The sequence below is a fragment of the Rhamphochromis longiceps genome, linkage group LG20 (assembly GCF_057381845.1).
Source record: "Rhamphochromis longiceps isolate RC_006_pf linkage group LG20, R_longiceps_female_GT1.1, whole genome shotgun sequence".
In the NCBI taxonomy this organism is placed as follows: Eukaryota; Metazoa; Chordata; class Actinopteri; order Cichliformes; family Cichlidae; genus Rhamphochromis; species Rhamphochromis longiceps.
This window is the reverse complement of record NC_140576.1, coordinates 962,596-989,450: the sequence shown is the minus strand read 5'-3', so window position 1 is coordinate 989,450 and position 26,855 is coordinate 962,596. Positions and strand designations below refer to the sequence as shown.

At 42.0% G+C, this 26,855-nt stretch overlaps 4 protein-coding genes across 6 annotated transcripts; all 4 read left to right on the top strand.

The window, feature by feature from the left end:
- Positions 1 to 90: 90 nt before the first annotated feature.
- arhgef3l (Rho guanine nucleotide exchange factor (GEF) 3, like) lies at positions 91 to 5,303 on the top strand. 2 transcript variants are annotated; one of them, XM_085392894.1, is made up of 13 exons: positions 91 to 454; positions 785 to 833; positions 967 to 1,014; positions 1,552 to 1,605; positions 1,744 to 1,851; positions 1,946 to 2,104; positions 2,520 to 2,582; positions 2,663 to 2,759; positions 3,196 to 3,272; positions 3,437 to 3,694; positions 4,362 to 4,532; positions 4,702 to 4,894; positions 5,056 to 5,303. In XM_085392894.1, exons 1-13 carry the CDS (start codon positions 417 to 419, stop codon positions 5,301 to 5,303), a joined length of 1,563 nt encoding a protein of 520 aa, XP_085249020.1. In that variant the 5' UTR covers positions 91 to 416. The 2 variants fall into 2 exon arrangements, with proteins under 2 accessions (XP_085249020.1, XP_085249019.1); XM_085392893.1 differs by having other exon boundaries at positions 92 to 454; positions 964 to 1,014.
- Positions 5,304 to 6,492: 1,189 nt separating this feature from the next.
- On the top strand, positions 6,493 to 10,536 carry usp21 (ubiquitin specific peptidase 21). The gene is made up of 11 exons (XM_085392895.1): positions 6,493 to 6,648; positions 7,092 to 7,148; positions 7,242 to 7,359; positions 7,454 to 7,568; positions 7,738 to 7,857; positions 7,948 to 8,012; positions 8,095 to 8,282; positions 8,929 to 9,007; positions 9,108 to 9,215; positions 9,739 to 9,853; positions 10,004 to 10,536. The coding sequence occupies exons 1-11, from the start codon at positions 6,493 to 6,495 to the stop codon at positions 10,095 to 10,097; spliced, it is 1,215 nt and encodes a 404-aa protein (XP_085249021.1). The 3' UTR covers positions 10,098 to 10,536.
- Positions 10,537 to 12,049: 1,513 nt separating this feature from the next.
- On the top strand, positions 12,050 to 15,525 carry LOC146644532 (rho-related GTP-binding protein RhoA-C-like). Its single transcript, XM_085392898.1, has 5 exons — positions 12,050 to 12,121; positions 12,667 to 12,822; positions 13,263 to 13,383; positions 13,469 to 13,599; positions 13,697 to 15,525. Exons 1-5 carry the CDS (start codon positions 12,050 to 12,052, stop codon positions 13,868 to 13,870), a joined length of 654 nt encoding a protein of 217 aa, XP_085249024.1. The 3' UTR covers positions 13,871 to 15,525.
- Positions 15,526 to 15,712: 187 nt separating this feature from the next.
- On the top strand, positions 15,713 to 26,786 carry rbm10 (RNA binding motif protein 10). Of its 2 annotated transcripts, none has more exons than XM_085392891.1 (23): positions 15,713 to 15,848; positions 16,355 to 16,408; positions 16,485 to 17,031; positions 17,124 to 17,282; positions 17,366 to 17,435; positions 18,830 to 18,903; positions 19,788 to 19,874; positions 19,998 to 20,058; positions 20,152 to 20,310; positions 21,944 to 22,104; positions 22,285 to 22,382; positions 23,002 to 23,089; positions 23,174 to 23,378; positions 23,498 to 23,607; positions 23,685 to 23,766; positions 23,924 to 24,015; positions 24,128 to 24,319; positions 24,491 to 24,682; positions 24,801 to 24,857; positions 24,937 to 25,128; positions 25,604 to 25,651; positions 25,732 to 25,787; positions 26,028 to 26,786. In XM_085392891.1, the coding sequence occupies exons 2-23, from the start codon at positions 16,392 to 16,394 to the stop codon at positions 26,116 to 26,118; spliced, it is 2,838 nt and encodes a 945-aa protein (XP_085249017.1). In that variant the 5' UTR covers positions 15,713 to 15,848; positions 16,355 to 16,391; the 3' UTR covers positions 26,119 to 26,786. The 2 variants fall into 2 exon arrangements, with proteins under 2 accessions (XP_085249017.1, XP_085249018.1); XM_085392892.1 differs by having other exon boundaries at positions 15,714 to 15,848; positions 16,488 to 17,031.
- The last annotated feature ends 69 nt before the right edge of the window (positions 26,787 to 26,855 follow it).

The window sequence follows — 26,855 nt, the reverse complement described above, 5'->3', positions numbered from 1 at the left end:
GGCGTTTTGAATTTATAAATGTAGGCAAAGGATAATTTTTTTGTTTATTTTTTTTAAAAGGCAAATGGCTGTAGCTAATCTGTGCCACACAGGAGCAAGTATGTCGTTAGGTACTTTAGTGTGTGAAGTGCTCTTAGTTTAAATACACGTTTGATACGTTTTGTGTAAGGCTTTGAACGCTCCTCCCTGACGAGAGCGGATACATGAATGTGTGCAACTCTAAAGGATGTGGTCGACTGTGAGATGAGGAAGAAAGTGAGGAGGAAGGAGTACACTGAACTCTCAACACGCTTCCTGCAAACAACTCGCTGTAAAGGACCCAAACAAAGAAGACGGGTGTAAATTTGGATTATTTGACCATTTGTGATTTTGAGAATGTGTCATGATTTGGTAAAGATGCACTGAAGAGAGAAACGATGGAAGTGGAGGAGACTGGTGAAAAAAGGACTTCCTGGTACGGTACCTTTTGCATTTATTATGCTTCCACCTTGGGCTGCTCTGTTACAAATTGGTGCTGAAAAATATTCCTGTTGATTAATCGTACTTCGTGTTCTAAGTGTGAATTTTCTGTGTTTGTCACCAGCATGATTACAAAACTTACATATTTGTACGACATGTGGAACAAAAACTCATTTTAATGCACTTTGCTAGAGCACGGCACATAAACAAGTCATTTGAATGTACACTGTCTACTTAAGTGTTATTTTGAATGTATCACACAATAAGATACGTTCCCTGTATGAATGTTTAATTTGTGCCCAGTAAGAGCTTTTCTTCTTTTCAGGTCCGGTGTGCCAGCAGAGGGACACTCAGTCCTCTGTGATCATGCAGGGGTAAGCTGCCACATCGGCTTTGGTTCTTGCACCATCTTTTTCCTGCATTAAAAACTAACGTTTAAAAAAAATTAATTATTGTCCTAAAAACTAGTCCAAGAAACTCACTTTCATACACTGCTGTCTTTAGAAGAAGAGAAAACAAGACCCGGCCCCTGAACCTGTGATCAGAATCTCAGAGGTGAGTAAGAGACTGAGACGCATCGATGCTGCTGCTTCATGTTCATTTCTCTGTTTCTCTGTAACGAACGGAAGTTAGTCAACCTTACCTTTGTGACCACAATGCTGAGTGCAGAACTGACGGGAGATGTGAGCGCTGTGTTTGCAGCCATGGAAGTTTTTGCAAGTCTATAAATGGAGTTTGTCTCATTTTCTTAAATTCCAGCTTATCTCGGTTTATTTTCACCTTTCAGATATTCTTTTTTTTTTGCCAGCTGTACATTACATCATCCATATAATCCGAGGCTTTTTATTGATGCTATTAAAGTGTTGCTTGCAATTAAGACACAGCTGATGTGGTTAGTGTGGCAAAAAGAAATAGGCAGACATCTTGCAATTTCACTATAGAGGCACACTTTCAACCTTCTTCCTCTTTGAAAGACACACAGGAAATGAGAGATCTGCACCATGCAACATCTCGCCTCTCACTATCTGTCTTTCCACTTTCCTGAACTCGCGTGTACCTCGAGTTGATTTTTAACTTTTTAACATGTTTCAGGACGAGGAGGGAGAGGATGAGTGTGAAATGACGTCCGACCTGAAGGAATCGGAGGTGAGGTGTTCTGCAGATGCCAGATTTGTGTTCAGTTGTTTTAAAATCCTCTTGTGCACAGTTAGGTTTGAATGAATGAACCACAGCTTGTGGACTATTTTGTGCAGATCTTAAAAATGTTTTTTTGGTTCACTTCAGGAGCCCAGCAATAAGAGGGTTAAACCTGTGGCAAAGTCCAATAGCCTGACAGGCGTCTTAAACCCTGTGAAGACCCCTGCTCTGAAGCGCATCGGCCAGTCTATTTCGGTAACAAACACACTCGCAGTCCAGTCATACAAAGTGACCAGTGAATGAGTTTTGGGGTTTTGTATAACAGTCAGCTGCTCCTCTCTGTTCTCAGCGGTCTATCAGTTTTCGTACAGAAGCTCGACCTTTGCCCACAGCCCCCCTGCGTTCACGGACAAAGGCCTCCTCGTTTCCACGTCGCCGCAACAGCCAGTGTTGGAGTGACACTGTGGAAAGTCACGATCTGACTGCAAAGGAAATCAAACGGCAAGAGGTGCGCTAAACAAAAACCTCGTTATTAAAATACCTTGTTACTATAGCAGAATGTGTTTGGGGGCCTGTATATGGGTCAAGTTGTGTGGCTGTGGTTGCTGTGTAGGCGGAGTAACTTGTACCTACTCTTCATTTCTGTGAAGCTGCTCTTCATGGGTATTATGAAAGAGGATGTGAGCTGGCACTGAAGGCTCAACTTCCTTTATTGAACAATCAGCTGTGAGAGCTCGTGTTGTCTATTTAACTGACTTCTTATGCAACTCAACACAGTGTGTGTGTGTGTGCGTGCGTGTGTGCGTGTGTGCGTGTGCGTGTGTGTGTGTGTGTGTGTGTGTGTGTGTGCGCGCGCGCCGATATCTTTGTTATCACACTGGCAATAACGTGCGCATTCGTTAACTATTTTAAATGCCCTGCAGGTCATATACGAGCTAACCCAAGGAGAGAGACAGCTCATAGAGGACCTCAGTTTGGTTAAGAAGGTAGCTGCTCAACCTGAACAACACATTTAATCCACTCACATGCAGGCTTTTATGTGCTAACTGCCCGGGTCTGTTCCCAGGTGTACTATGAGCCCATGTTGAAGTTGGACATAATGACAGAGAGTGAGCTTGGACAGATCTTCGGTACTCTGGACTCACTCATCCCCCTCCATCAAGGTAACTTTGTTTTTGTGCAGCTTGTGCTGCTATCTCGAGCTCCACTTATGCATCAACACACCAGCTCATTTCCTGAATATGAAATTCAGGCAATGAGGTGAAGTCTTGATAAAGTATAGGTTGTTGCAGTTCAGTGTAATTACATCACAATCTGAAATAGTTACAAGTAAACAGGAGCAGGTAAAGTAGTTTTACAGCTCATACCATGTACTAAATGTTATCTAGGTATAATTTGAATTAAAGGCTCATTAAAAAAGAAATAAAAGCTTCTACACTGCCCAGCCCTGAAAACAAACTTCATAAAATGGGAAGTTGTATTTTTTTAATTAGTTTTTTTAGAAGTGCCGTATTTTTATGCACACTACTTGTTTTTGAGCTGTAGTGAAATAAGGTCAGCACAACTTGGAGTATCCTGTTTTCTTTTAATTCATATCAGATCTGCTGACTCGTCTCGAGCGACTGAGAGGATCAGAGAAAACGGTTGGAGAGGTGGGGCCAACTTTAATGCACTGGGTGAGTGAGAGAAGAAAAGTCAGCCTTCAGCTTCTCTCTGATTTTCCTTCTTAATCTTAACGTAATCTAACTTCTGTCTTTATGCATGTTTCCATCTTTCTTTTCCCGCTGACTTCACCTTCTTATCTCACTGCTGCGCACTCTTCCCATGCTTCTCTCTGCAGTTTCCTTGCCTGGAGGCGTATGTTACATATTGCTGTAACCAGGTGGGAGCCAAAGCTTTGCTGGACCAGAAAAAGCACGAGAAAAGAGTGGAGCACTTTCTGCGTCTGTGTCAGGAGTCCTCGTTCAGCAGGAAACTGGACCTGTGGAACTTCCTGGATCTCCCTCGGAGCCGTTTGGTCAAGTACCCTCTGCTGTTGAAAGAGATACAGAAGTGCACTCCGCCAGACCACCCAGATGAAGACACGCTGCCAGATGCTGTGAGTCGGGCTCCTACACAATCATTTACATCTGCAAGCATGTGAGAGAATTCACAGTTTAATCAGTGCCAGGTCTGCAGCAGCTGCAAAATACTGAACTCCACACTGGCACGTTATCAAGATGGTTGCAAGGTGTTGCTTTTAAATATAAAGCCTATAATTATAACACTGATTAGTTTTATTTTTACAGTCTAGCAAAGCATCCTCTCTTTTGTTGCATCAGATGCTGTAAATCCAAATTATTAATATTCACACATTTCTATCCATCAGTCTTCAAGTACGTTAAAATACAGTATTTCCTTTCCTGCGTTGCACAACAGTGCCTCCAGATGGCAACAAGGCCAGTTATTAATTCTTACCAGTATATTCACTAATCTGGCTCATCACTTTTACATTTACAGTTTGCAAAAGCAAATAAAAACATGACTCCGCAGTTAGTGCTGCATTTAAGATGCCTGCAGTCTCTTTAAAGTTTCCTTTGATGGTGTTTGAAAGAGGATACTGTTGACTAAACAAATTATCACACCAAACCACTCATTTAAATATGTTCTAAATATTCATAGTCATACTCTCTTGGCTCCAGCCCAGAATTTTAGCCCTACAAGAAGCAACAGGAGGAAAAGGGCCCTGTGTTGATGACATATTAAAAAGTCTTGGTTCTGTTCAGTTGGAGTTGATCCAGAGCATCGTGGCAGAGGTGAATAAAAAGACGGGGGAAGCAGAGTGTCAGTTCTACAGGCGGGGCCTGTCCTACCTCGAAGAGGGCCAGAGAGTGCCAGAGATCCAGCAGTCCCGCTTCATCTACTGCCATGGAGAACTCAAGAACAATAAGGGCCAGGTAGATGTTGTTTACTGGTCTTCACACTTTCAGAATCCAAATGAAGAGGCTAAAGTCATTTAAGGAGGGCAGAAGATGTTGGCTGTTCAGATTTGAGTGCTAGAAAGTTGGCTTCTCTGCCTTAGAAACTGTGTCAGCACATTTCTCTTGATCACTTGTCCCCCGTCAGCGGCTGCATGTGTTCCTATTTGAGCTGGTGTTGGTGCTGACGAGACCAGGAGAGGACAAGGACGGTGGTCAGGTGTTTAACGTGTACCGGCAGCCTCTGCCCAATGCCTTGATCAATCTGGAGGAGATCCCAGACGGCGAGGCTGCTGGAGGGGGCACCTTCAGAGGAGCCTTCACAGGGGGAAACGATAAAGGTAATATGATCGCATAATCTGCATACTTTATTTGTTTCGTATTTGCTGGTGAATTCTGTGACACAAACAAATGTCAGTAAGCCATCCCCTGTGCTCTGTTTTAGCTGAAGTGAAACTTTCCGCTCACCTTCCTTCTCCCTTCTCTTCTTTCCATCTTCTAGTGAAGAATTGTTTCCGCGTGAGCAGCAGAGGGCGCGCCAAAGCTCACTCGTACAGCCTGCAGGCCAACGACTCCTTCAGCAAGCAGCAGTGGATCACCTGTCTGCGCCAAGCCATCGTCCAGTCACGCGACAGGACAGCCCACACCAGCCAGTCACAGTTGTCTCCTCACCACGATCCCGCCCTGTATCACATAGCCGAGCTCAGCCTCAGCTCGGACACAGAAATGGCAGACCACACCAGTCGCTGACTGTCAGACTGAGCGGCACGTGTACATTGACTGTCTGCGAATGATGAATGTGTTTAGATATTTTCAGCGATATTAATGTTCTTTTTATTATTTTTTCCTGTCTGCAATTGCAGTGATTGCTGTATAAAGTGAGAACAGTACTGAATGTGAATTGACCAAAGAAAAAAATTTGTTTTTGAGTTTGTATAATTAATAAACTGACACGTAAAAGATTGTTGAGGCACTCGTGGGAAAGTACACAAAGACAGGTCTAAGTATAGCCAACAAGATCTACAGAGAAAGGATTAGAGCTGATTATCCTCCACCCCTCCCTCTCGCACTCTCCATCTCCCTCCTTCTCTCATTGACACCGGTGACAGGACAGGGGAGAGGTAGACTTTCAGCTCTGGCCAACAGGCACACAGTGAAACAGTAGACGGCCCCTTATGCATTTTTAACAGCTCAGCAGATGATGGGAACAGTTTGGTTGGGACAGTTTGTCCACAGATAGAGTGATCAGGTGAGTCCGGACCGCTCTGTGTGTTTGTTAGTCCTGCTACATTTGACCGGCTTTATTTGCAAAGTTACTTTGTTTGCAAATAAAGTGTTTACGAGTTACCTCCAAAAGTCAGTAACGTTTGGCATTGCTTAGATCTCAGGAGACGCCTCGTGTGTGTGACTGGTGTGTTATTGATTACATAACCGAGTGTTTTAATGTGTTCTGTTGAGCTGAATCCAGCTCGAGTGATATTTCCAAAAATGCTTTTAAAATTTGTTTTAAACGTGACATGTTCATGTGTGGATGCAAACTTTCTGTGCTCTCGTGCCTGCCGCAGTAACGAGACAGTTGTGTAATGGATCAGCTTCATCTACTTATGAGACGGGTTTAGCGTCAGAGACGGTCATTCACAGAGTACTTGTTCTTTTTTTATTCCCTTCAGCTGTAAATGTCATTTTTCTGAAAAGGAAAAAGTTCTTCATCATACTTCATTCACCAAAGAGCTGGATTACATGTCTTGTGAGACAGATTAGGCCTGTGTGAGACCACCGCGTCCTGCTCACCTCTGAGTCTGAATGTCAAATAAATTAGGAAGAACAGCTTTCCCCATCTCAGGCGCAAACCATCTGGCTAGGATTTCTTTGGGAAGGCCACCTTTCTATCTCAGGACCCATTCTGTTAGCGACTTTAGCCGGTTACTAGTATAAAAGGATGCCTGGAGCCAGCAGTGTCAGTGGGGAGGGCTCTTGTGAAGCTCTGTGTCGGACCCTGGTGTCTCAGAACGGCCTCCAGAGAGAGACGACCGACATCTCCCAGTCTGTCCTCTACACATCGCTGATGGGCCTGCTTCTGGTCGCTGACAATGAGGTGTGGACAACACAGGAAAAATATGGCGTTAATATATCCTCAAACTTTTAAAAGCTCTTAAAGTGAAATTTTACCTGAGAAAAACACAAGCACAGACAAAGAAAGGTGTGAAGTTGTTAAGGGAGAATACACATCAACACACATGTTTAAACACCTGTCAGCCCTCGTTGGTCTCTAATAGGATGAACTCTCGAGGCTGACCTCCTTTTAGTCTCTTCTGCTATGCTAATGAGATAAGAAAGCTAAATCTGTCCTGCCAAAGTTAAACACACACTGACATGGCGGGGTCAAGGCAGACAGTCACATGGAGTAACAGCACATCCAGAGGTCACGTAGTAGGACACACGCTGTGTGTTTTGAAATAAATGAACAGTGCTCTGTATGGTACTCGCAGATCCGACAGATCTGTGTTCATCGACTTCCTTTTGTTTTTTACATTTCAGAAGGAGCAGCTCACCTTAGGAAGAGGCAGGACTGGCCTTAGAAACGTAGGAAACACCGTAAGTAAAGATCACAGATGAAACTCTTAAAGGGCCTCTGAAATGAACATTATTTGACATCACTCTCCCTTTTTTCTTTTGTTTTGGACCCAGTGTTTTCTAAATGCAGTTGTCCAGTGTTTGTCTCACACATGTGGCCTGCGGGGCTACTGCCTGCTCAGATCTTACAAGCACGAGAAGTTCTCCAAAGAGGAAGCTAAACTGATGGAAGGTGCATTTCCTCTCCTTCCTGTTCTGTCTTGACTGTCTCTCCTGCGTCAGAGTTTCATGTTTTCTTCTTGTTTCTGTTTTTCTTGCCATGCCAGCTTTCTCTAAGGTGCTGTCGGGCCTTTGGGATGTAAATGAAGGAGACAAAGTTGTAAATCCTAGACAGTTTTACAATGTATTCACAGAAGCAGTGCCTTACTTCAATGGTTACAGGTGAGGATATGGATTTGTTTTGTGGGGGGGTTCTGTTTCGCCTTTCCTCGAGGTTAACAACTTTTTTACCACTTATGTGTAAACTGTTAAACTCCTTCTCTTGTTCCACTTGTACAGACTTTTGATTCTTGTGAAGAACTAGTTGCTAATTTTTCTGCGTTCACCACAGTCAACAGGATGCTCAGGAGTTCCTCAGGTTCCTACTCGACAAGCTGCATACCGAAATAAATCGCAGACCATACGTTAGACGAGCCGGGAAGGAGCCCGAACAAAAATTTGCTAGGTTTCGGTGTGTATGCTAAAATGAATAAATCTGTCCTTAAAACAGTGATTACCTGCATGTGAGCACGTTCTGATCATTTTTCTTATCCTCCCTTAGAATATCTGAGGAGGCGGCTGTCATGTGGAAGAAGCACTTGGAGAGAGATGACAGCATAATTGTTGGTGAGGAGAGCCACTCCAGTCAAATTCATCCATTATTTTTATCCCCGTTAAAGCAGACCGCTGATCATTCTGGTCCCTACAGATCTGTTCTCAGGCCAGCTGCGGAGCTCACTGCATTGCTCAGTCTGCTCTCACTACTCCAACACGTTTGATGTGTTCTGCGATTTGTCACTGCCCATCCCCAAGAGGAGTTCTACTGGGGAGGTCACGCTCAGGGAGTGTCTGGACCTCTTCTCTCAGGAGGAGAAACTGGACAAGGAGAATTCGCCAGTAAGTTAAAGCGATGATTGTCGAATCTCAGCAACTGTCTGGATCAGCAATAGTGTGATTAAAACATATCGACACAGACACTGTAAGCAAGGAGATGATTTAACAGTTTTGATCCATTTATGACCTACACATATCATTACGTTTTTGTCTTTATTCCATATAAAGATCATAACATATAGATGTGTGAAAGAAGTCAAATGGCTTGAACAGTAAAGCTACTTTCAGCTGCTCTCTTATTTACATGGGGGGTAATAACAGCAGGTAGCTCCAGATGTGGCAGATGTTTTTACACTTCCTGTCACAAGCCCAAAGGAATTTGTGTCCCCTCCCGGGATCAAACCGGGGAGTTGGGTAAACTGCTAGACTCCAAACGACTAATACAGTGATCTCATCAATATGAAAACATTTCAAAGAAATGCAATCATCTGGCACAAAAAAACATTTAATTTCATAAACAGTGAGGCAGATGATGAGAATTCTCGAATTTCTTTCTGTCATAAGAGTGTCCAACTTAAGTGCATCTTAGTTATTAGTGGCTCACTAAACAACATTGCTCATTTGTACTTGATATATACGCCGGACCCTGTGTGCATGTGTAAGGTATGTTGTGTTGAGGTGTGTATATGTGTGTTTATACATTCTTCAGATGTGCGAGAGGTGTAACAGGCGTACAGAGTGCACCAAGCGGCTGTCTATCCAGAGGTTTCCCCAGGTTATAGTGATCCGTATCCTTGGCAACAACTCTTCCACTTGTGATGCTTTTAGGCGTGTGATTTTTATCTGCACAGATGTGTGACGCTAATAATACTTAACAGTCTCGATAAGATCTGAACCGTTTCACGACGTCAAGGTGGTCCATCAGTAAAAGCACTATATATGTGTCCTTCCCACTCACCAACCTGGACCTTGGACCATACGGACCTGTCGACTGTGGTAAGAGAACCGAGCCTGTCTGATCCATTCATGCTGTGTTCCTCTATGCTGTATTTTCAACAAAAGGAGTGCAGCTAAAGGTTGAAGCAATAAAATGTGGAAGAAAACCTGGGCTTTTAACTTTTTGACACAAGTGGGTAGAGCGCACTACAAAACCGTTTTAAGAGCTTGCTTTACATGATTTTATTTTGACAAATGGCTGGTGAGAGAGAGGAAAAAGAGAGTTAGAAGAAAAGGCATAAATCAGCTGCAAAAAAGGTTTTTAGCTGTGAACTATGAATCTGTTGTTTTAAGCATAGGGAGGTTAACATGATGATTCACTGACTCAAACCATGCATTGTAATAGAAAATAAAGGAATATTGGGATATACGCAATCATATCCTAATTTAATCGCTTGCAACAGAGATTATTCCATAAACTGCACATCTGGAATTCTGACACAATACAGTTCTGAACCCTGGATTAAGTAACTCATTGTATTTATGTTACTATATGATTCTGGATCTATGTTTGTCCCCACAGGCTCAGTTCTGTATGATTTATATGCAATATGTAACCATGCTGGGACAGTAAACATGGGACATTACACAGCCTGCTGCTTAGATGAAAATGGCTGGTGCTTCTACAATGATTCCAGGTGAGATATCATTTCGTTTTACACACAATATATACATATTTTGACAACTGTACATCAAAGGTGGTCTATATATTTGAGAAACCCTGCTTATTCTGTATTAAGATATGTTTGCATAAACCTGAAACTTTCCCTTCGTCTGCCCATTGACAGTGTGACTCCACTCACAGAGAACCAGCTTCAGACCAATCAAGCCTATGTGCTGTTCTACCAGCGCAGCAACAGCACCGCCACCGTCAGGAAATAGACTGGCTGCCAAGCAGCCAATCAGAGCAACTTTACCTCCAGTGTCCATAGAAACAAATAGACAGCAGTATTGTGCTCTGACATCGGCAAACTTCTCATACTCGATGAGCTTACCCTCAAATGAACTGAGGAGGAGGAGAGCAGCCATGCTCAGTCTAACAGGGCTTGAAGACATGGTCCTCCCCCTAAAAACCGTAGAGATGCTTTTCAAGTGTCTCACTAAGACAGCTCAGACAGACCATAGCCTTAAGAGTCTCTGTGCCCTAGTTCTCAGGCATGAGCGAGTGACGTGCTTAGAATGATGCAGAGCTCTTAATGTAATACAATCACGACTCATGCTTGTTATGATATTGTGCAAAAAATTTTTTGAGTTGGGACATACAAATATATGCAAAAGACTTGTTCCCTTGGGTGAAATTACAGTTTGTGGATTTTTGTAAGTGAAAATACATAAATAAAAGCCCTGCAGAAATCTCTAAATAAAATGAACCTTTTTCAAATGTCAATCTACTTTTTGTTAAATGTAAAAAGTTATGCAGCGATCATGAAAATGTTCAGTGAATAATTACGCATTTTATTTCAGGTGCCTGTCAAAACACTCGAGGTCATCTCACACAGAAGAGTTAAAACTAGAGTAATAAACTGACAAATACCCATCAAGCTAATAAACAAAATCTACAATATGCAAAATTGTTGAGATCAGAGGATTCATATTAGAAGACCATCAGAGTGAATATGCCACTTTTAAAGAAGCGTGTCTGGTGGGATGGAATTCCAAAGGTGGTGAGCAGAGTACTGAGGCCTCTAGACCCCATGGTAGTCAAATGGCGGGGAATGGACAGTAAGAAGGAGGGAAGAAGAAGAGTGTGAATTGTTTTGCTGATGTGCAAAAGTTCAGAGAAGTAAAGAATCTTGAAATCAGTACGATTTTTAAGTGGAGCTGCTGAAGAGCAGGTGTGATGTGATTAATGGAAGGAGTTCTGGTGATGGTGTGAGCAGCAGAGTTCTAGACTTGCAAGGAAAAACAAAAAGAAAATCGTTACAGCAGTTAATGTGGGACGTAACCAAGGTGTGAACAAGTACCGCAGTGTTATTAGGTGTGAGAAATGGACCAAGGTGATTGATGTTACAAAGATGAAAGTATGAGGATGCCTGAGTCAAGAGGGAGGGAGAAACTGAGGAGTTGTCAATAGGGAGGGTAAAAAATTACATTTAGACATGATGGATTTGTTGCCAATGAGGAGAACCTCAGTTTTATTAATGTTCAGTTTGAAAAAAGCTGCATTTGATTTGAGTCAAATGCAGAAGGCTGTGGGTGGGAGAGTAATGGTAGGTTTGTTAGACAGGTAGAGTTGCATACAATCAGCATAACAATGGAAGCTGATATTAAATTTATGAAGGGGTCCCAGGACAGATTCTTGGGGGACACCAGTAGTAAATGGGATTTATACATTTTTTTATTAATAAACTGAGTGCTGCTGGAGAAATAGGATTTAAAACCCAAGTTCAAATAGGATGAGCATGGTTAGTCAGCTGGGGAGACTAACCAGACTGGAATGGTGCATATGTACAAATGCATTCATATATACACACCCATTTTGTGTGTATTCAAACTATAAACATACTGTTCACCTATGGTGATTATGGTCACCATAGGTTGACATTCCTATACAAATTAGTAGTCCAGTACCTTAACTTAATTAATGAATTCGCACAGTTCGGAGAGAGCAATGTCCTTCAGACAAAATACCCAATTTTGCTGAAAGTAATATGGATTTGCCCCAGATTTCAACAGATCCTTCTTTTGCTCATGCGCCACCTCCCCGTCAACTTTCATAAAATTCAGCTGGGTTGTTTTTGCGTTATCTCGCTAACAAACAGATAAACAAACGGCCACCTATGTATTATTCCCCGTCACACCGGTTTTTACTTGCGAATGACGTAATAGTGCGCATGTGTACTAGCGGTGGGCGGAGTTTTCCAGTCGGTCAGGAAGAGGAGAAAGGCGTACAGAGAAACACCAAGGTAATCAAATTCTCCATATAACGTATAAACTTTAAGCCGATTCTTGTTTCAGGCGCATAAATATGGCTGTGATGGGATGAATACTGTAGTTATAATTTAAGAGGGAGGATTTTGAATGACAATAATAAAACTCATAGGAAACACCGCTAGCTTTCCTGCTAGCAAAGGCTGGTTTGACAGGCCCCAGACTGGAGTAGTCGGGCTTTTAGTAGGAATAGGAATGTAGCACGGAAACGTTTGAGTAATTGTTTCTACACCTCAGTGGCACCTCCGCCTGTTTGCCATCGGTTCCGGCTTTAAATGTACATAGTAACGTAAGCTAGGAACTATTTGCCAAACTGTACGGTTAACGAGACCTCTGTGCGTTACTAGCGATTTCTGATGTATTTTTGTGCTAGATGTCAGCAAAGGGAAACTGTAAGCGAAGCATCGGAAAATTTTAGTCCTATTTAGACTGCTTATTTATTAATGCACCTCAAAGTGTTTCTTTTTAACTGGGGAGTATTGTCTTAGGATGCGCAACAATGTTTTCAACTCTTCCATAGATGGCTGCTATCAGAAAGAAGTTGGTGATCGTCGGTGATGGTGCGTGTGGGAAAACCTGTCTCCTCATCGTGTTCAGTAAGGACCAGTTCCCAGAGGTCTACGTACCCACTGTGTTTGAAAACTATGTGGCAGACATTGAAGTGGACGCGAAACAGGTGAGAGGGAATGATGGTTTGCAAATAATTTTGATTGTAATGCTGTGGGTGCTTGTATGGCATTTAAATAAAAGCAGTTGCCCTCTTTAATTAGTTGCTAATGGACCGGTACTTGGCACCTTTCTACTCAATTTGAGCATTTGAAGTGATTTCTGCCAGTCTAGTGACATTTACTCAATCATACATATTTATCTAACATTCGTTATCACACTTCAATGGGTGCATCAGGGGCAACTCATTCTTCAATATCTTGTCTCAGGATGCTTCAACACAACCAGTGAATTTTTATTATGTTGCATCGTGGTCATCAGACTAGCTGCTGCTATACCATATCTAGTCTGTCTAACTAATCAAATTATATTATTGTCATTTCTGCCTTTGCTTTTCTTCTTCCGTAGATTTATCCAGTCATTTAACTCTGTTACTCTCTGTCTTTTCAGGTAGAGCTAGCACTTTGGGACACAGCGGGTCAGGAAGATTATGACAGGCTGAGGCCCCTGTCCTACCCAGACACAGATGTTATCCTCATGTGCTTCTCTGTGGACAGTCCTGACAGTTTAGGTACCATCTGAGCACCATCCATACTAGTAAGTATTGAACCCCTTGATGTATGTAATTAATTGCTTTTTCATTCTCCTCACTGTAGAGAATATTCCAGAAAAGTGGACTCCTGAGGTGAAGCACTTTTGTCCAAATGTTCCCATCATCCTGGTAGGAAATAAAAAAGATCTGCGCAATGATGACCACACCAGACGAGAGCTAGCCAAAATGAAACAGGTAAATGTGGTGGCTTCAGAAAATTCAGCTAAACAAACAAGTTAAATCAATAAAATAATATTCAAATGTAAACTTTCTTTGTGACATGTGTCCCCAGGAACCAGTCAAATATGAAGATGGCAAAGAGATGGCAAACCGCATCAGTGCCTACGGCTACCAAGAGTGTTCTGCCAAAACCAAAGATGGTGTGAGGGAAGTCTTTGAGATGGCAACTAGAGCTGCGCTGCAGGCCAAGAAGCGTAACAGGAAGTCCACCTGCCTACTGTTATAGGCACTGGGAGCAGAGGGGGCTGTCCTTAAGCACAGATAGAGAGGACAGGCTCCACTGAAATTTGACAGGGGGGGATATTTGGGGTGGGGGAATGGGAAAGAAAAGTTATGCAGATGCTCAATTTCCGATCACCCAGTTACCCCTAGCAAAGTGGAGCAGATCTGAAATGATTCAAAAGACCACACACACCATGGTTTTTGGACTCTTAAGTTGTGTGCCACTTTTCTTGCATCAATTTAAATACAAAAGAAAAGAAATCTAATCTAGAAGTTTGCAGGGCAGGTTATGGGTATAATTTGAAGTTGACTAGTTCAAAACAGGGGAGCAAATGTGCCATGATGGAAATTAGGAGAGAAAAGGTCGATAGAAGGCCAAAGACACTGAGAACACAAGAGAAGTCAGAAAAGGACATGATTAGGTTTGAATTTAGGCCATCTCTAAGTAAATTTTACACAGTATCGCCTACATGTAGTGCCTTGAGAGTGATGGTTGTTGAGGGGTGGGGATTCATAACTTAGGGTATTATTTGTCATTTGTAAAAGTCCACACCTCACATTTGAAGGCTTTCTCCCTGTCACTGGCTTGGGTACTTCAGGCCCATTTTCTGACTCAGGCGATATGCAGGGGTATGCCTAAAGTTAGATTGTATGAGATATTTTCCCATACAGAATTACTTACCTGTACTTTAGAGTGTGTGTATGCATTTGTATGGTAGTTTGTTTTTCTCCAGTGCAGCTCTGCATGCAGTGAATGTGTGTATATTTGTGTGGTTGTGTATTAACATGTGTCTACGTACTGTATGCATGGAAAGGCCGTCTGTGTCACTGACCTTAACCCCTGTTTTCCATGCCAAAGTTACCCTCCCCCCCCAGTGGCCACATTTCATGGCTCAGGTGGGTAATGAAATTAACAGCTACTCAGAGTGACATAGAAACCTTCACTTTACTGGAAGACATCATACTATATAGCCAGAGGCACAATCAGGTTAAACACATGAGTTTTTAGGACCTTTTTTGATTGTGTTAATCAGTGGGTCAAATCATAAGTGGTGTAGCTGATAAGTTTAATATTCTTTCAGATAGATGGTAGGCTTATCTTATCACTATATTATCTGTTATGTACTGTATGTCTTACAAGGCCTTGTAAGGACATGGTAATGTTGTGTACTTCGAGTTTGCCTTTTACTCCATTCTCCCCATTCCCCTCTTTACTGATATTGTCATTATTGTACTATATAACTTTTTATTGTTGATGCCTAATTTACTTCATATATTTTAATCATTTTACTCGATCCTGTTGTTATGGTCAGCTTATGTCAGTTAAATGATGAATTGTAACCGCTGTCTCATTTAATTAATAGAAAGTCAAGGTCAAGGGGCTGGGCCAGAGTATTTTGAGGGTGGGTTGCTAGAGGGTTTTTTGTTTGTTGTTGTTGTTTTTTTTCGTTTTTTTTCTTTACTGTGATATGTATGGGTATTTCTGGATTTTTTTTTTTTTCATAAAGCTGGTATTAGGGTTATCTGTTTTAAGGTATTTATGTGTTCTTTGATTTATTCATTTATTAATATTTACCATTTCCCTGTCTTTTTAAATTACTTTCCTGTTGTTGTTTTTTTCCTAAAATAAAATTGCACATAACATGTCTATATATCTGATTGTTTGATTGTTTTGTTTTTTGTTCATATCAACTCTAATATATAAATACATTTGTAACAACGCAGTGCATTTTTACCCCCTTTTAAATCAATCATGGGCTGCAAGTTTAGGACTGACCCGTTCGTCTCGTCCAATCAGCGTCGACGTTAATGCATTCGCTTTCCAGCAACCAATCAAATTCCAGAGTAAGGGATTTGTCCCTCCCTCTCTGAAATGTCTCGCTGTGGCCATTTTACACTTGCTTGCCTGAAAATAAAACACCCCATTTACCTGGGCTTCAGCGTGATATTTACAGAACAATTGTAGGTTACATGAGTTACCGGTGAGTTTTCCCTCAAATTTCACACAAGACTGCACTTGTATTTCTAGCTGCTGACAGTCGTTTAGAGAGAATGTAGCCTCTTGGACTAGCTAACCAACCTCAAGCTAACATAGTTAGCTTGGCCGCTAACGCAGTTGACCGTCACACGTCATTGTTGTTGATTACTCCTTTTTGGATTGCGGGTTGATCCTGTGCGTTGCGCACTCAGTTTATTTATTTATTTATTTTATTAATGGTGCAGGGTTATTTTGCTGTTTGTTTATTTGTGGCTTTTAGTTAGTAGTCTGTGTAGCACTGAGAGAAGTCATTTTGATATGTCAAAGTTGGAGAAGTCATTGGATTGTGCAAGGTTTTAAAAATTAAAATCAATCTAATTAATTATTCACACTTTGCACAGCCTATGACTTTAAGGTACCTGCTCACGAGGTTGTACAATTTCAGCGTGGCTCTATAACGTGTTTCATCTGAAGTGATGTGTGATTTGTGTGCTGCATTTCTGTAAACAGAAGAACGACTCACTAGGGGCAGAGTAAGTGGATCAGCATGGACTATGAGAGAAGGTGAGTTTAATGTGATTTTCACATCTTTTTCGCGCATTTTATCACACAAGTCTCTCACGCAGTTTTTTGTGGTCAGCAGGGGTGGGCGAGGTGATCGCCTGGGTCGCTATGGTGGCACTCACAATGATCACAATTTCCGGGACATGGACTATCGTGGCTATGGCCAAGAGGATGAGGAGGCAGGCACGGGATTTGATGTCAGAGTGGAGGGTGATAGACAGTATGGCAGTGATGAGCAGTCACTGGGTATCCATGACTTCTCACCGGGTTGTCTGCAGGAGCATCCGGGGTTTCATCAGAGAGTAGATGGTAGAGGAGAAGTAGGGCGTGAGGGGAAAGGGCTACTGTGGTCCCCTCACACCTCACAACCTGATCTAGCCCATCCTATACTCCAGCGAGAGGAGGAGGGATCCAGGCAGGAATTTGAGCAGTTACGGCCTGGCCTTCAGGAAAGGGGACGGGGGAAAGGTGGAACAGGCTTTCCGGAGAACAGTGGCCCACATTCAGGAAGCAGGGAAAGCAGCTGGGGTCGTGGTGGTTCCCATTCCGAACAGGTGGAATTCGGTACAGGCAGACAGCGAGAGGATGACAGGTTTTCTCGTCCTGGAGCAGGAAAGAGAAGGGTAAGTCAATATCAGTCCATCTTTATAATTACTACAATACACATTTAATTGTTGTTTGGTTTTGGTTATTAATTTGTGGCGGATGTGTGTAGGCATTTCCAATGAGAATGGAGGAGCATGCTGGCCCAGACCTGTCCCACAAAGAGTTGGATCAGAGAGACCAGGATTACCGTGCAGAGCTAGACCATAATCAGCGGCCCAGCAACATCATAATGCTTCGTATGTTGCCACCCAGTGCCACTGCCAACGAGGTGCGTATTTGTCTCAACAATGGCCAGTTGATGCGCAGGTTGTTTGTGAAAAGTTTGAAGCTAGAATTCTCCTTTGTCCATAGATTCGTGCACAACTTCAAGAGCAGGGGATCCAGCCGAGAGAAGTTCGCCTGATGAGGAATAAATCTTCAGGTGAGAAGTTGTCCATTGCCCCTCTTTTCTTTTGTGTTTCTTATGATGCTCTTTTTTTCTTTCTTTTGTTTCTCAAACTCATGCACTGCCAACACTTCCATTTCATTGCTTTTTCAGGTGACTTTTCCATACCTGCTTTGTCTTTTCTTTTATTAATAAGTGTCTTTTCCTCTATCCTTGGTGGCTATCTTCTGCTGTATGGTAGATAACTGTTGCAAAATACCCAATCATATTTATCAACTCATACAGGTCGAAGTTTTGCATAGCTTCCTGCTTTGATACTTTGGTCTACAGATGTCTGAAGTCTTGCTAGCGTTTACACAGGAAAAAGAAAATTAATGCACGCTTCACAGCCCTGACTATTTTTTCCTTTTCTTTTTTTTTTAAGAAAGCATTCATACCATCATAAGTTGTAGTTTTTTAGTTCATGACTTTGTTTTTCCTTTCCATCTTGGCGCCCTTATTGTCTTTATCCTTTAACTTCTGCCTTATTGAAGCGGGGTGTGTCTGAGTAGGTGTTGTTCACAAACTAACAGCGTCAAAGAGGAATCAGCATCTGAAGCAGATTTTGCTATTGTCGCTATTTTAGATGCAAGCGTTGCTGCTACTTCTCAGCTACATATGTTTCAACCATACCACTCAGAAAAGCTTGTGGTTCTTTTTGTGTCATTTTTCTTTTCCATTAAGGTCATTGTCTCACTGGCCTCCCACTTTGCTAACTCTCTGGTTGTCTGTAAGGTGTGCTTATCTTACACCGGCACACTTACATTCCCCCACACTGCTCTCTTTCATACATCACCGTTTTACTGTTTTTGGTCTGTCTGTCTGTGTGTGTGCGTGTTAGGAAAAGTACTCATGTAATAAATGTTTAAATGCTGATCAATTTGTAATTTCAATAGTTGCATATCTATATTATCATTTATTGCAATGTCTGGACAGGATATGGAGCATTTAAGAGGCGACCTGCCATCACAGAGCTAGATTGTTCAGACTCTGACTCGCAGAGTAGGAGAGACATTGGTGTGCACGTGTGTGTGTTCTCTTGCTGCCTGTGTGCTTCATCATTAAAAACCAAAGAGCTCAGTTTCAAACTGATGAGTGGGTAGCTCTCTCTCTCTCTCTCTCTCTCTCTCTATCCCTCCCTCTTACCTTGACTCTACTGAGTTACTTGACATTACATCCTCCTGCCCATGCAGAGAATTTGACAGTGCCTCTCCAACTGACTATCATGTGTGGTATTTTTAAAGGAGAGAGGAAGCAATGATTTTTTTTTTTTGACTGGTGCTGATACAGGGTCTCTCTCTCCTCTGTATATGCAGCACTAACCCCTCACTGCGTTGTTGTTGTTATGTTGTTGTTGTTGTTCGGTTGCCATGGCGCTGGGCGGTGTCCAGGTCAGAGCCGAGGATTCGCCTTCGTCGAGTTTAATCTCATACAGGAGGCCACCCGCTGGATGGAGACCAACCAGGTCACTCTCTCCTACACAGACACAAATACACATATATAAATGTATTCAGTGAGACACAAAAGCTAATCTCATACAGTCACGTCATACCATCCTGTGCTTAAAATGCATTCTAGCATAACAATAAAAATTAAGAATGATTAAATAACATCGGTCCTCAGGTAGGTAGTGCTTGAAGGAAGATTCCTCTTTTCTTTCCACAATTACAATTAGACAATTCAAACCAATTCATGTTGCATAATTCTGACAACCAAGGGGCAACTTGATAGTTCTCATAGACGAGACCTCCCAGTCAAACTGATCATCATTCGTCCATCATATTCTCCTCTTTTATTCAGTGACTTGTCTCGCTTTCTTTCCTGAGTTCACAGTACCACCTTTGGGATAGTATGACAGTGTGAATATAATGTCTCACATGGTCTGTTGTATGTTGAATCAGAACCAATATATTGCTTCATTTTCTTGTTTTTGAGCTTTTCACATCTGCCATGATTACATCTTTAGGACAGAGCTATTGTCTCTTTGGGGGACAAAGGTGGTGACAATGGGATGGGTTGTGTGGACAACTTTGGAAAGGTTTCCCCTTAAGGGGGGAGGGATGACACAATTGAACAAAGCACATTGTGTCCTTTAAAAATGGGCACTCACAGACTACATATATACCATCTCACCGTCCGTCCGAATTTCCTAAAGCTGAAGGTCAATTCTCTGGTGTCCTCTTCCTTTCAGCCTCAGTTGTAGTCTTTCTCTCTATTCCTCTCCCTCTCTCTTTTCCCTTTCACTCTCTCTCATCTCTTGTGAGATGAGGCCTTTCTATGGCATGTGTGGCCTAATTATCACTGATAATCATTCTTTGTTATTCCCCCCTCTCTTTCTTTTTCCTTCAGGGAGTGCTGTCGATTCTAGGGCAGAGAGTGTCGATGCACTTCAGCGACCCCAAACCGCGTGCCAATGAGGACTGGCTCTGCAACAAGGTCCGGTGCTTGCTATGAATTACCACGATGTACAATTTGAATGCGTGTTATATAATATAAAGCCAGTCATTCATTTGGCTAATTTATGAAGATTGTTAACAAGGTTGTATAACAATTCAACAGTGTGGTGTACAAAACTTCAAGAGGAGAGAGAAGTGCTTTAAATGCAACGTTCCTAAATCGGGTAAGGTTTCACTGAATGTTTCACCTCTTCTCTCCTTTATAACATGAGGTCTTGCTTATTGAACAGTAATACTAACATGTTGTATTTTGCCAGAGGCTGAGCTGAAGTTGCCCCAGGTACAGAAGGACTTGCCTGTTGGTCTTCAAAAGGAGGGAGCCCAAGGTTTGTTGCCCTTGCCAGCACCTTACCACTCTTCTGGTCCTCCTGTCACACCGGGCCAAGCTCCACAACAGGCAGATGTTGCTAATGACAGTAAGTCATCTCCTCTAATAACAATGAAAATAATAATGCTAATATTGGTGATGATGATAATCATCTCTGTTAATAAAGCGTCTTTTAATTTAAGGCTTACAAATTGCTTTGACAGACCAAAATGGAGTACTGGGAGGGAAAACTTTAAAACATTAAAGAAAATATGTGGACTTTACTTAAAAACTGAAAACCTCATATTAAAAACACAACAAATATAATTGTATAAAGTCATCACAAATGACATCAGATAAAAGCTGGTTCATAGATGGTCACAAATTCTGACCCTGGTCTTCCCAAGTAATTCTTCAAAAAGTGAAGGGTTTTAATGCCAAAAGCACCTACAACTGCCTGAAGGACTCTCAGGCTGCAAACTAGTTCCTCAGTGGTTAAAATTTCTGCTATATAGCTTGGTGCCAGACCGCCACATGCTTTGACATGATGAATACACTTTAAAATCAGTTCTAAAAAGTGCAGGGAGCCAATGGAGAGAAGCCAGCTTTTGGGTGATGTGATGCCATCTGCTCAGTAAAAAGCCAGACTGCTGTATTCTGAACCAGTTGGAGGTGAGAGAGTAACTTTCCATTAATTCCAGAGAGAAGGAACTTGAGCCTTACTAGAATAAATTAATGACATTATTATTTTTTTTGCCAGGTATGACACTTGTACAGCAATTCTCATTTATAGGAAGCAAGACTGGACTTTTTAAAACCCACGAGAAAAGACTGAAGTTGCAGCCCCAATTTTCTGACAACAAGCTACACACACACACACACACACACACACACACACACACACACACACACACACACACACACACACACACACACACACACACAAAAGATACAGGACCCAAGGAACTGTAAATGGTGTTTGGTTAAGGTTGTTTGTAGGACTGAGCAATAAAGTAGAAGATTTTGTGCCATCCAACAACTGGCATCACTGAAACAGTTTAAGAGGGGTCAGGAGATCTCCTGGGAAATCTTTGTCATCAGTATAGCAGTGAGAGGGGATATGAAGTCATAAAACGTCACCAAGTGGAAGCAAATAATTAGGACCTAAAATAGAACCCTGTGGTACACCCACAGTGACCAAGAAGGTTTGTTGTGAAACATATAAATGGAAATACTCGTGTTCCTCATCATAGCAATATTTTCTTTTAAGAGACTTGGGGGATAACCTTATGTCTAAAAATTGTTTTTAATGATTTCTTTTTTGCCACTTTACTTAGCTAAAGCTTGTAGGCTTTGTGTGCATCAGTGTACTTGGGTCACAAATTGTTTCATTTTTAGCTGTAAAAGACTGTTTTTGTCTTTTTGTCACCCTGAGATGTGGTTGGGTGGGTTGTGTGGACACCCAAGTTTGTAAATGCGATGAGTCACGAACAAGGTGATGGATTTGAAATTCATGCCATAGCTGCATCTACTAAAAATCTCTCGACTAGTTTGAATTTCACTGACCTTAACCTCAAAGTCAGAGGGTTAGGGTGAATGCAGTAACTCAAGTAGGAGGTTTCAAATTTATACCATATGTGCATCTACTTGGGAGCTAAGGGGTAGCACTGACAGCTGCCAGTATTTGTTATTTATTTAAACGATAATGCATCTTAAATATACCTCATCCACTCTCTCAACAGCTTTGATACTAAGGAACCTTGGCCCACATACATCAGTAGAAGCTATTTTGTCTGCTTTGGCTCCGTTTGCTACCCTCTCCCCTTCCAACGTTCGTCTAATCAAGGACAAACACACACACCTCAACAGGGGCTTTGCCTTTCTACAACTATCTACCATAGTGGTGAGACACAAGCTCACACACACATACACACATAAGCCAGGGTTGTTTTTGTTTTACTGACTTGTATCTGAAGTAAACTAAGCAAAACCTTTTTAGTTTTAGCTTACTTATTTTATTTTTTTAATGAGCTTTGTCTTAAATATGCGTTCACCCACCCAGTGGTCTGTGTGTGTTTAACAGGAGGCATCTCAGTTGCTCCAGATTTTGCAGGCTCTCCAGCCACCTCTATCTATTGATGGGAAGGTCATTGTAGTTGAATTTGCCAAAGGCTCCAAACGGTAAATGCTCACACACCCAAACTTAATTGCAAAGAACATACGGGGACTCCACGCTTTACTATATTATAATTGCACAGTGGATGTGGGTGGCTGTAGCTCAGCAGGTAGAGCAGGTCAGCTACCAGTCGGAAGATAGGTGGGTTGGTCCTGGCTGCTCAAGTCTGCATGCCAAAATATCCTTAGTTAAATACTGAACTTTAAGTTGCTCTCCTGATACATCAGTTGAGGTGTGAATGTGTGTAAAGGTTAGAAAGATAGAAAGCTTAGAAAAAGGTGTTTGCATGAATGGGTGAATGAATTAAATTGATTTATTTATATAGCACCAAATCACAACAACCGTTTCCTCGAGGCCTTCGACGACATGGTGTATAACGTGCTTTGTGTGCTAGAGCAAGGTACTATGTAAGAGTCAGGCATTTTACTGGAGTGTGAAATTAGACTAGTAAATGGACTGATCACATTACAAAGAAATGCAGGTTGATCATGTGATTATTAAAATTGTAAAGCATTTTGTGAATGTATTAGAAGAGCAATGATGGTTGAAATTAAGCTATTCAATGTAACAACCCTCCAAAAGCTTTTTGATTAGAGCCCTCACTCTGTCTCTTGTCTATGTTAGGGATGTGTTTGTAACGGATGGTAGCAGAGTGAGTGCTGCTACAGTGGCCAGCACCGCTATAGCTGCTGCACAGTGGGCTGTCACTCAGGTAAAGTTTGACGTATTACAGCATATATACCACATCCTTAATACGGATTGCATGATCACTGTATTTATTCTTTTAAATTCTCAGACCTCTCAAAATGGACCAGGTGGAGGCCAGAGTGTTGATACAAGTGTGTATCAGCAGGGGGCAGCAGTGACATACAGTCAGGAAGGGCTTGAGTATGCAGGGCAAGATGGCACAACTTTCAAGCCCCAAGCAGATAACAGGGTTACTGCTTTGACAAGTGGAGTAGCTTCCCTGAATGGAGCCTACGCAGGAGGAGCAGCCCCAGGTTTGTATGACATGCCAATAAGTTTATAACACACACATATCTGTATATCATGTAGTTGCATACAATTACATTAAGCTTCCTCTGAAGCCACTTATTTGCACTTGTTTGCCCATGTGCAGCTGTCATTTCATCTGAGGCAGCCAAACCTGCATCAGTGGTTGTGCAGCAGCCGCTCATTCATACACAGACTCCTCTCATCACCACAGCTGCCACCACACCGGGGACACAGGTAGAACTTGATGCCTTTTCCTTCTTCCATTTGTTCCTTGTGTTTTTCCTGTTTTTAAAATCTCTGTCACTTCACAGGTTGAAATAGTGGGAAAACCACAACCAGCTGCACCCAGCCAGCCTGCAATCCCAGGCACTGAACATGAGCTCCAGCAGTATCGTAAGGCTTCATGTATTTAGTGTTCCCTCTGGGGAATTTACATCTTCGCTAATAATTGCAAATAATTGCTGCTGACTACTGGCAAGCTTACCTTTCATTCAGGAAAAAATATTGAAAATCTGACCCTGATGCAAATACCATGTGTCTCATACTACAGCTGTGCCAGATGTCTCCACTTACCACTATGACGAAAGCTCTGGCTACTATTATGACCCATTTACAGGTCTCTACTATGACCCTAATTCACAGGTAAACAGCCCAAAGCAATCTATATGTTTTGTAGGACATTTGTGTGTGTGTGTGTTTCGCTTATGCCCCTTGGTATTTCAATCTGTTTTTGCATTTCCCTTTGTCTTTGCAGTACTACTACAACTCTCACACTCAGCAGTACATGTACTGGGATGGAGAGAAACATACGTACATTCCTGCTGCCAGTCAGTCAAACACAGAAGGTGCTCCTCCAAGTGATGGTGCAGCTCCTTCAGAATCACTGTTTGCTACCTCTGGCAGCAAGGAGAAAAAAGACAAACCCAAGAATAAAACAGCTCAACAGGTGCTGATACACAGAAGTCAGCTTTTGGACATTATCATTTCTGGTTTAACAAATATATCTGCTAATGGCTAATTGAAGTTAGATTTCATAATTTGCCACCCATTCAGTTTGACACTTAAAATATGTAGTTAAGTAATTTTTAACTGAGTTTCTTGAGGTTTGTTATAATAGATTGCCAAAGACATGGAGCGTTGGGCTAAAAGTCTCAACAGACAAAAGGAGAACATGCGTTCTGTGTCTTCATCCCCTGCCACCGGCTCAGCAGCACCTCCTGGTTATACTCGGGCACCTGGACACAGTCGCCTAGATGATCACAGAGAGTCTGCGAGTGCTGATGCAGGCTATGCTGTTCTAGAGAAAAAGGTGTGTTTTATCTGTAAATGTCTGAACCCTCAGGGCACGAGGTTGTGATAGTGGCTGTCTCTGAATCATAGACGCAGATATGAACAGATCACTGAATCAATGTTTTTCTGTCTTCCAGGGGGCACTGTCTGAACGGCCTCCGATTTTTTTGGATCAGATCCGCCAAAGTGCAGAAGTAAGGAAGTGGGAGAGAGAGATTTTGTAGGTGTTAGAGGTGTACATTTTCTTTATTTTCTTCTTTTTATTGTTCCCAGTCGCCTCCTCGGCAGCAGGGTCTGGTCCCAGCCTACAGTGGAGAAACTGACAGTGAAGAAGAAGGAGGCGAGAAGGATGAAAAGGAAGGAAGATTGACAGACTGGGTTAAACTGGCCTGTCTGCTGTGTAGGAGGCAGTTCCCAAGCAAGGAGGCCCTCATCAGGCACCAGCAGCTTTCTGAACTACATAAGGTGGTTTAAATCAAGTTTTACTTCATCATAAAAACTCTACAAATGATAAGTAGCATCAGTGCTCTGTTGAGGAGCAACACCATACATTCTGCACTCGTGTGCACAAGTACTGAGGCACACCACCAGCTGCTGTTATTGGTGATTAAAGGCACAATTGTGAAATTGGAGAATTTGAAAGTGGGCAGATGCAGGTGCATACATGTGCTTATTATGCACTAAAGCAAGTTGAATTTGGTTTCTGGCTTCTAAAGCCTGAAAGCAGAGCCTATAAATGAAGATCTTATTTATTTTAATCGGTCCAGTGAAGCAAGGTCACCTTAATCTACTTGTTAACAGCCGTCCATTCAGATTCAGTTTTACAGGGTGTGTAAACTGAACGTTGCATATAAGACCTTTGTGCGCAATACGAGTGTAAAATCCAGTTTGGCATTCCTGTTGCAGCTGTGACTTGAATTTCACTTCTTTGTGCCCTCAGCAAAACCTGGAGCAGAGACGAGCCCAGCAGGAAGCTGCAAGCAAAGAGGTTGGTCAGTCCTCCACATCTGCAGAATAATGTTGAAATTCGTGTTTCTTTTAAAATAATTTTATCTTGTCTTTTTGCAGAGACTAGCAGGTGGACTTGACGGTCCTGAACTTAAGAAGAGGAAGTTTAACCCCATGTAAGGAAGCAGCAGTGATGCCACTAACTAGACGCTGTATGTTTTTTTTGCAACTTATTCAGGGTTACAGCTTGCTATTGACACTGCCATGGACTGGTTCCTTTTTTGCTTTAGTTTTATTCTAGTTACAGCTTTGTGTGGCGGTGATGTTGGTGCAACTGTATAACTTAACTATGATGTATGTGACACAACTTATTTGTACTTGTGTGTCCCCTTACACTTTTTGTTTTCTTCCTGTAGTGATGGGGTCACAGGCACTAGTCTCGGTGCAAGAATGCTACAGGGAGGTGTGAAAAGAGGACTGCTGTTGCGCAATATGCAAGTGGAGTGACCATTAATCTTCCTGACCCACAAAGGACAAAGACGAAGCCCAGCACGCAACACTTCACCATTAACATCATATAGATAAATATATTTAAAAAACTTATTTTGATTTGACATTAGTTACCTCAACAATGGCAGTGCTCAGTGGTAATAATCTTATGAACTGATCCTGTAGCAGTAGATGTCAGGATATTGCACAGATTGCACCTTTTTGCTTGCTTCCTGAATGATGCAGTTTTGAGTTCTCACTTGCCTTCAGAGCCTGTGTGTGTGATAAACAAGTTTTGTGGACGGGAAAACATTTGCGGTCTTTATGTCAGCAAATTGGGATTTTTAATATTACTGTCTATGCACCATAGATTTTTTTTTTAAATTAATGCTATATGCCTTGTCATTCAGTGAATGACTAATCTGGGCTTGAACTGTGTACATTTTAAAAAGAGCATTTTTATACAACAGTGAAAGCTAACAAACTCGTGGCCTCATGAATTGGACAGGATCATGCTAACACTAGTGTATAGGGTTAAAGTGTCTCAGTTTATCATATAGCAGGTGTAGATTCACATTCGCTAACTTTTCAGAGAAGTATTTTTTATTTCTGTATTTGTTCAGTAATGTGACCGTGTTTCATCAAGCTCATGTAAATGAATTCAAAATAATACATTTTCACCAATATTGACTCGTGTATTGTGTGGGCTAGTCAGTAAACTGTAGCTAATATGGCAACATTTTGCATTGAAATTT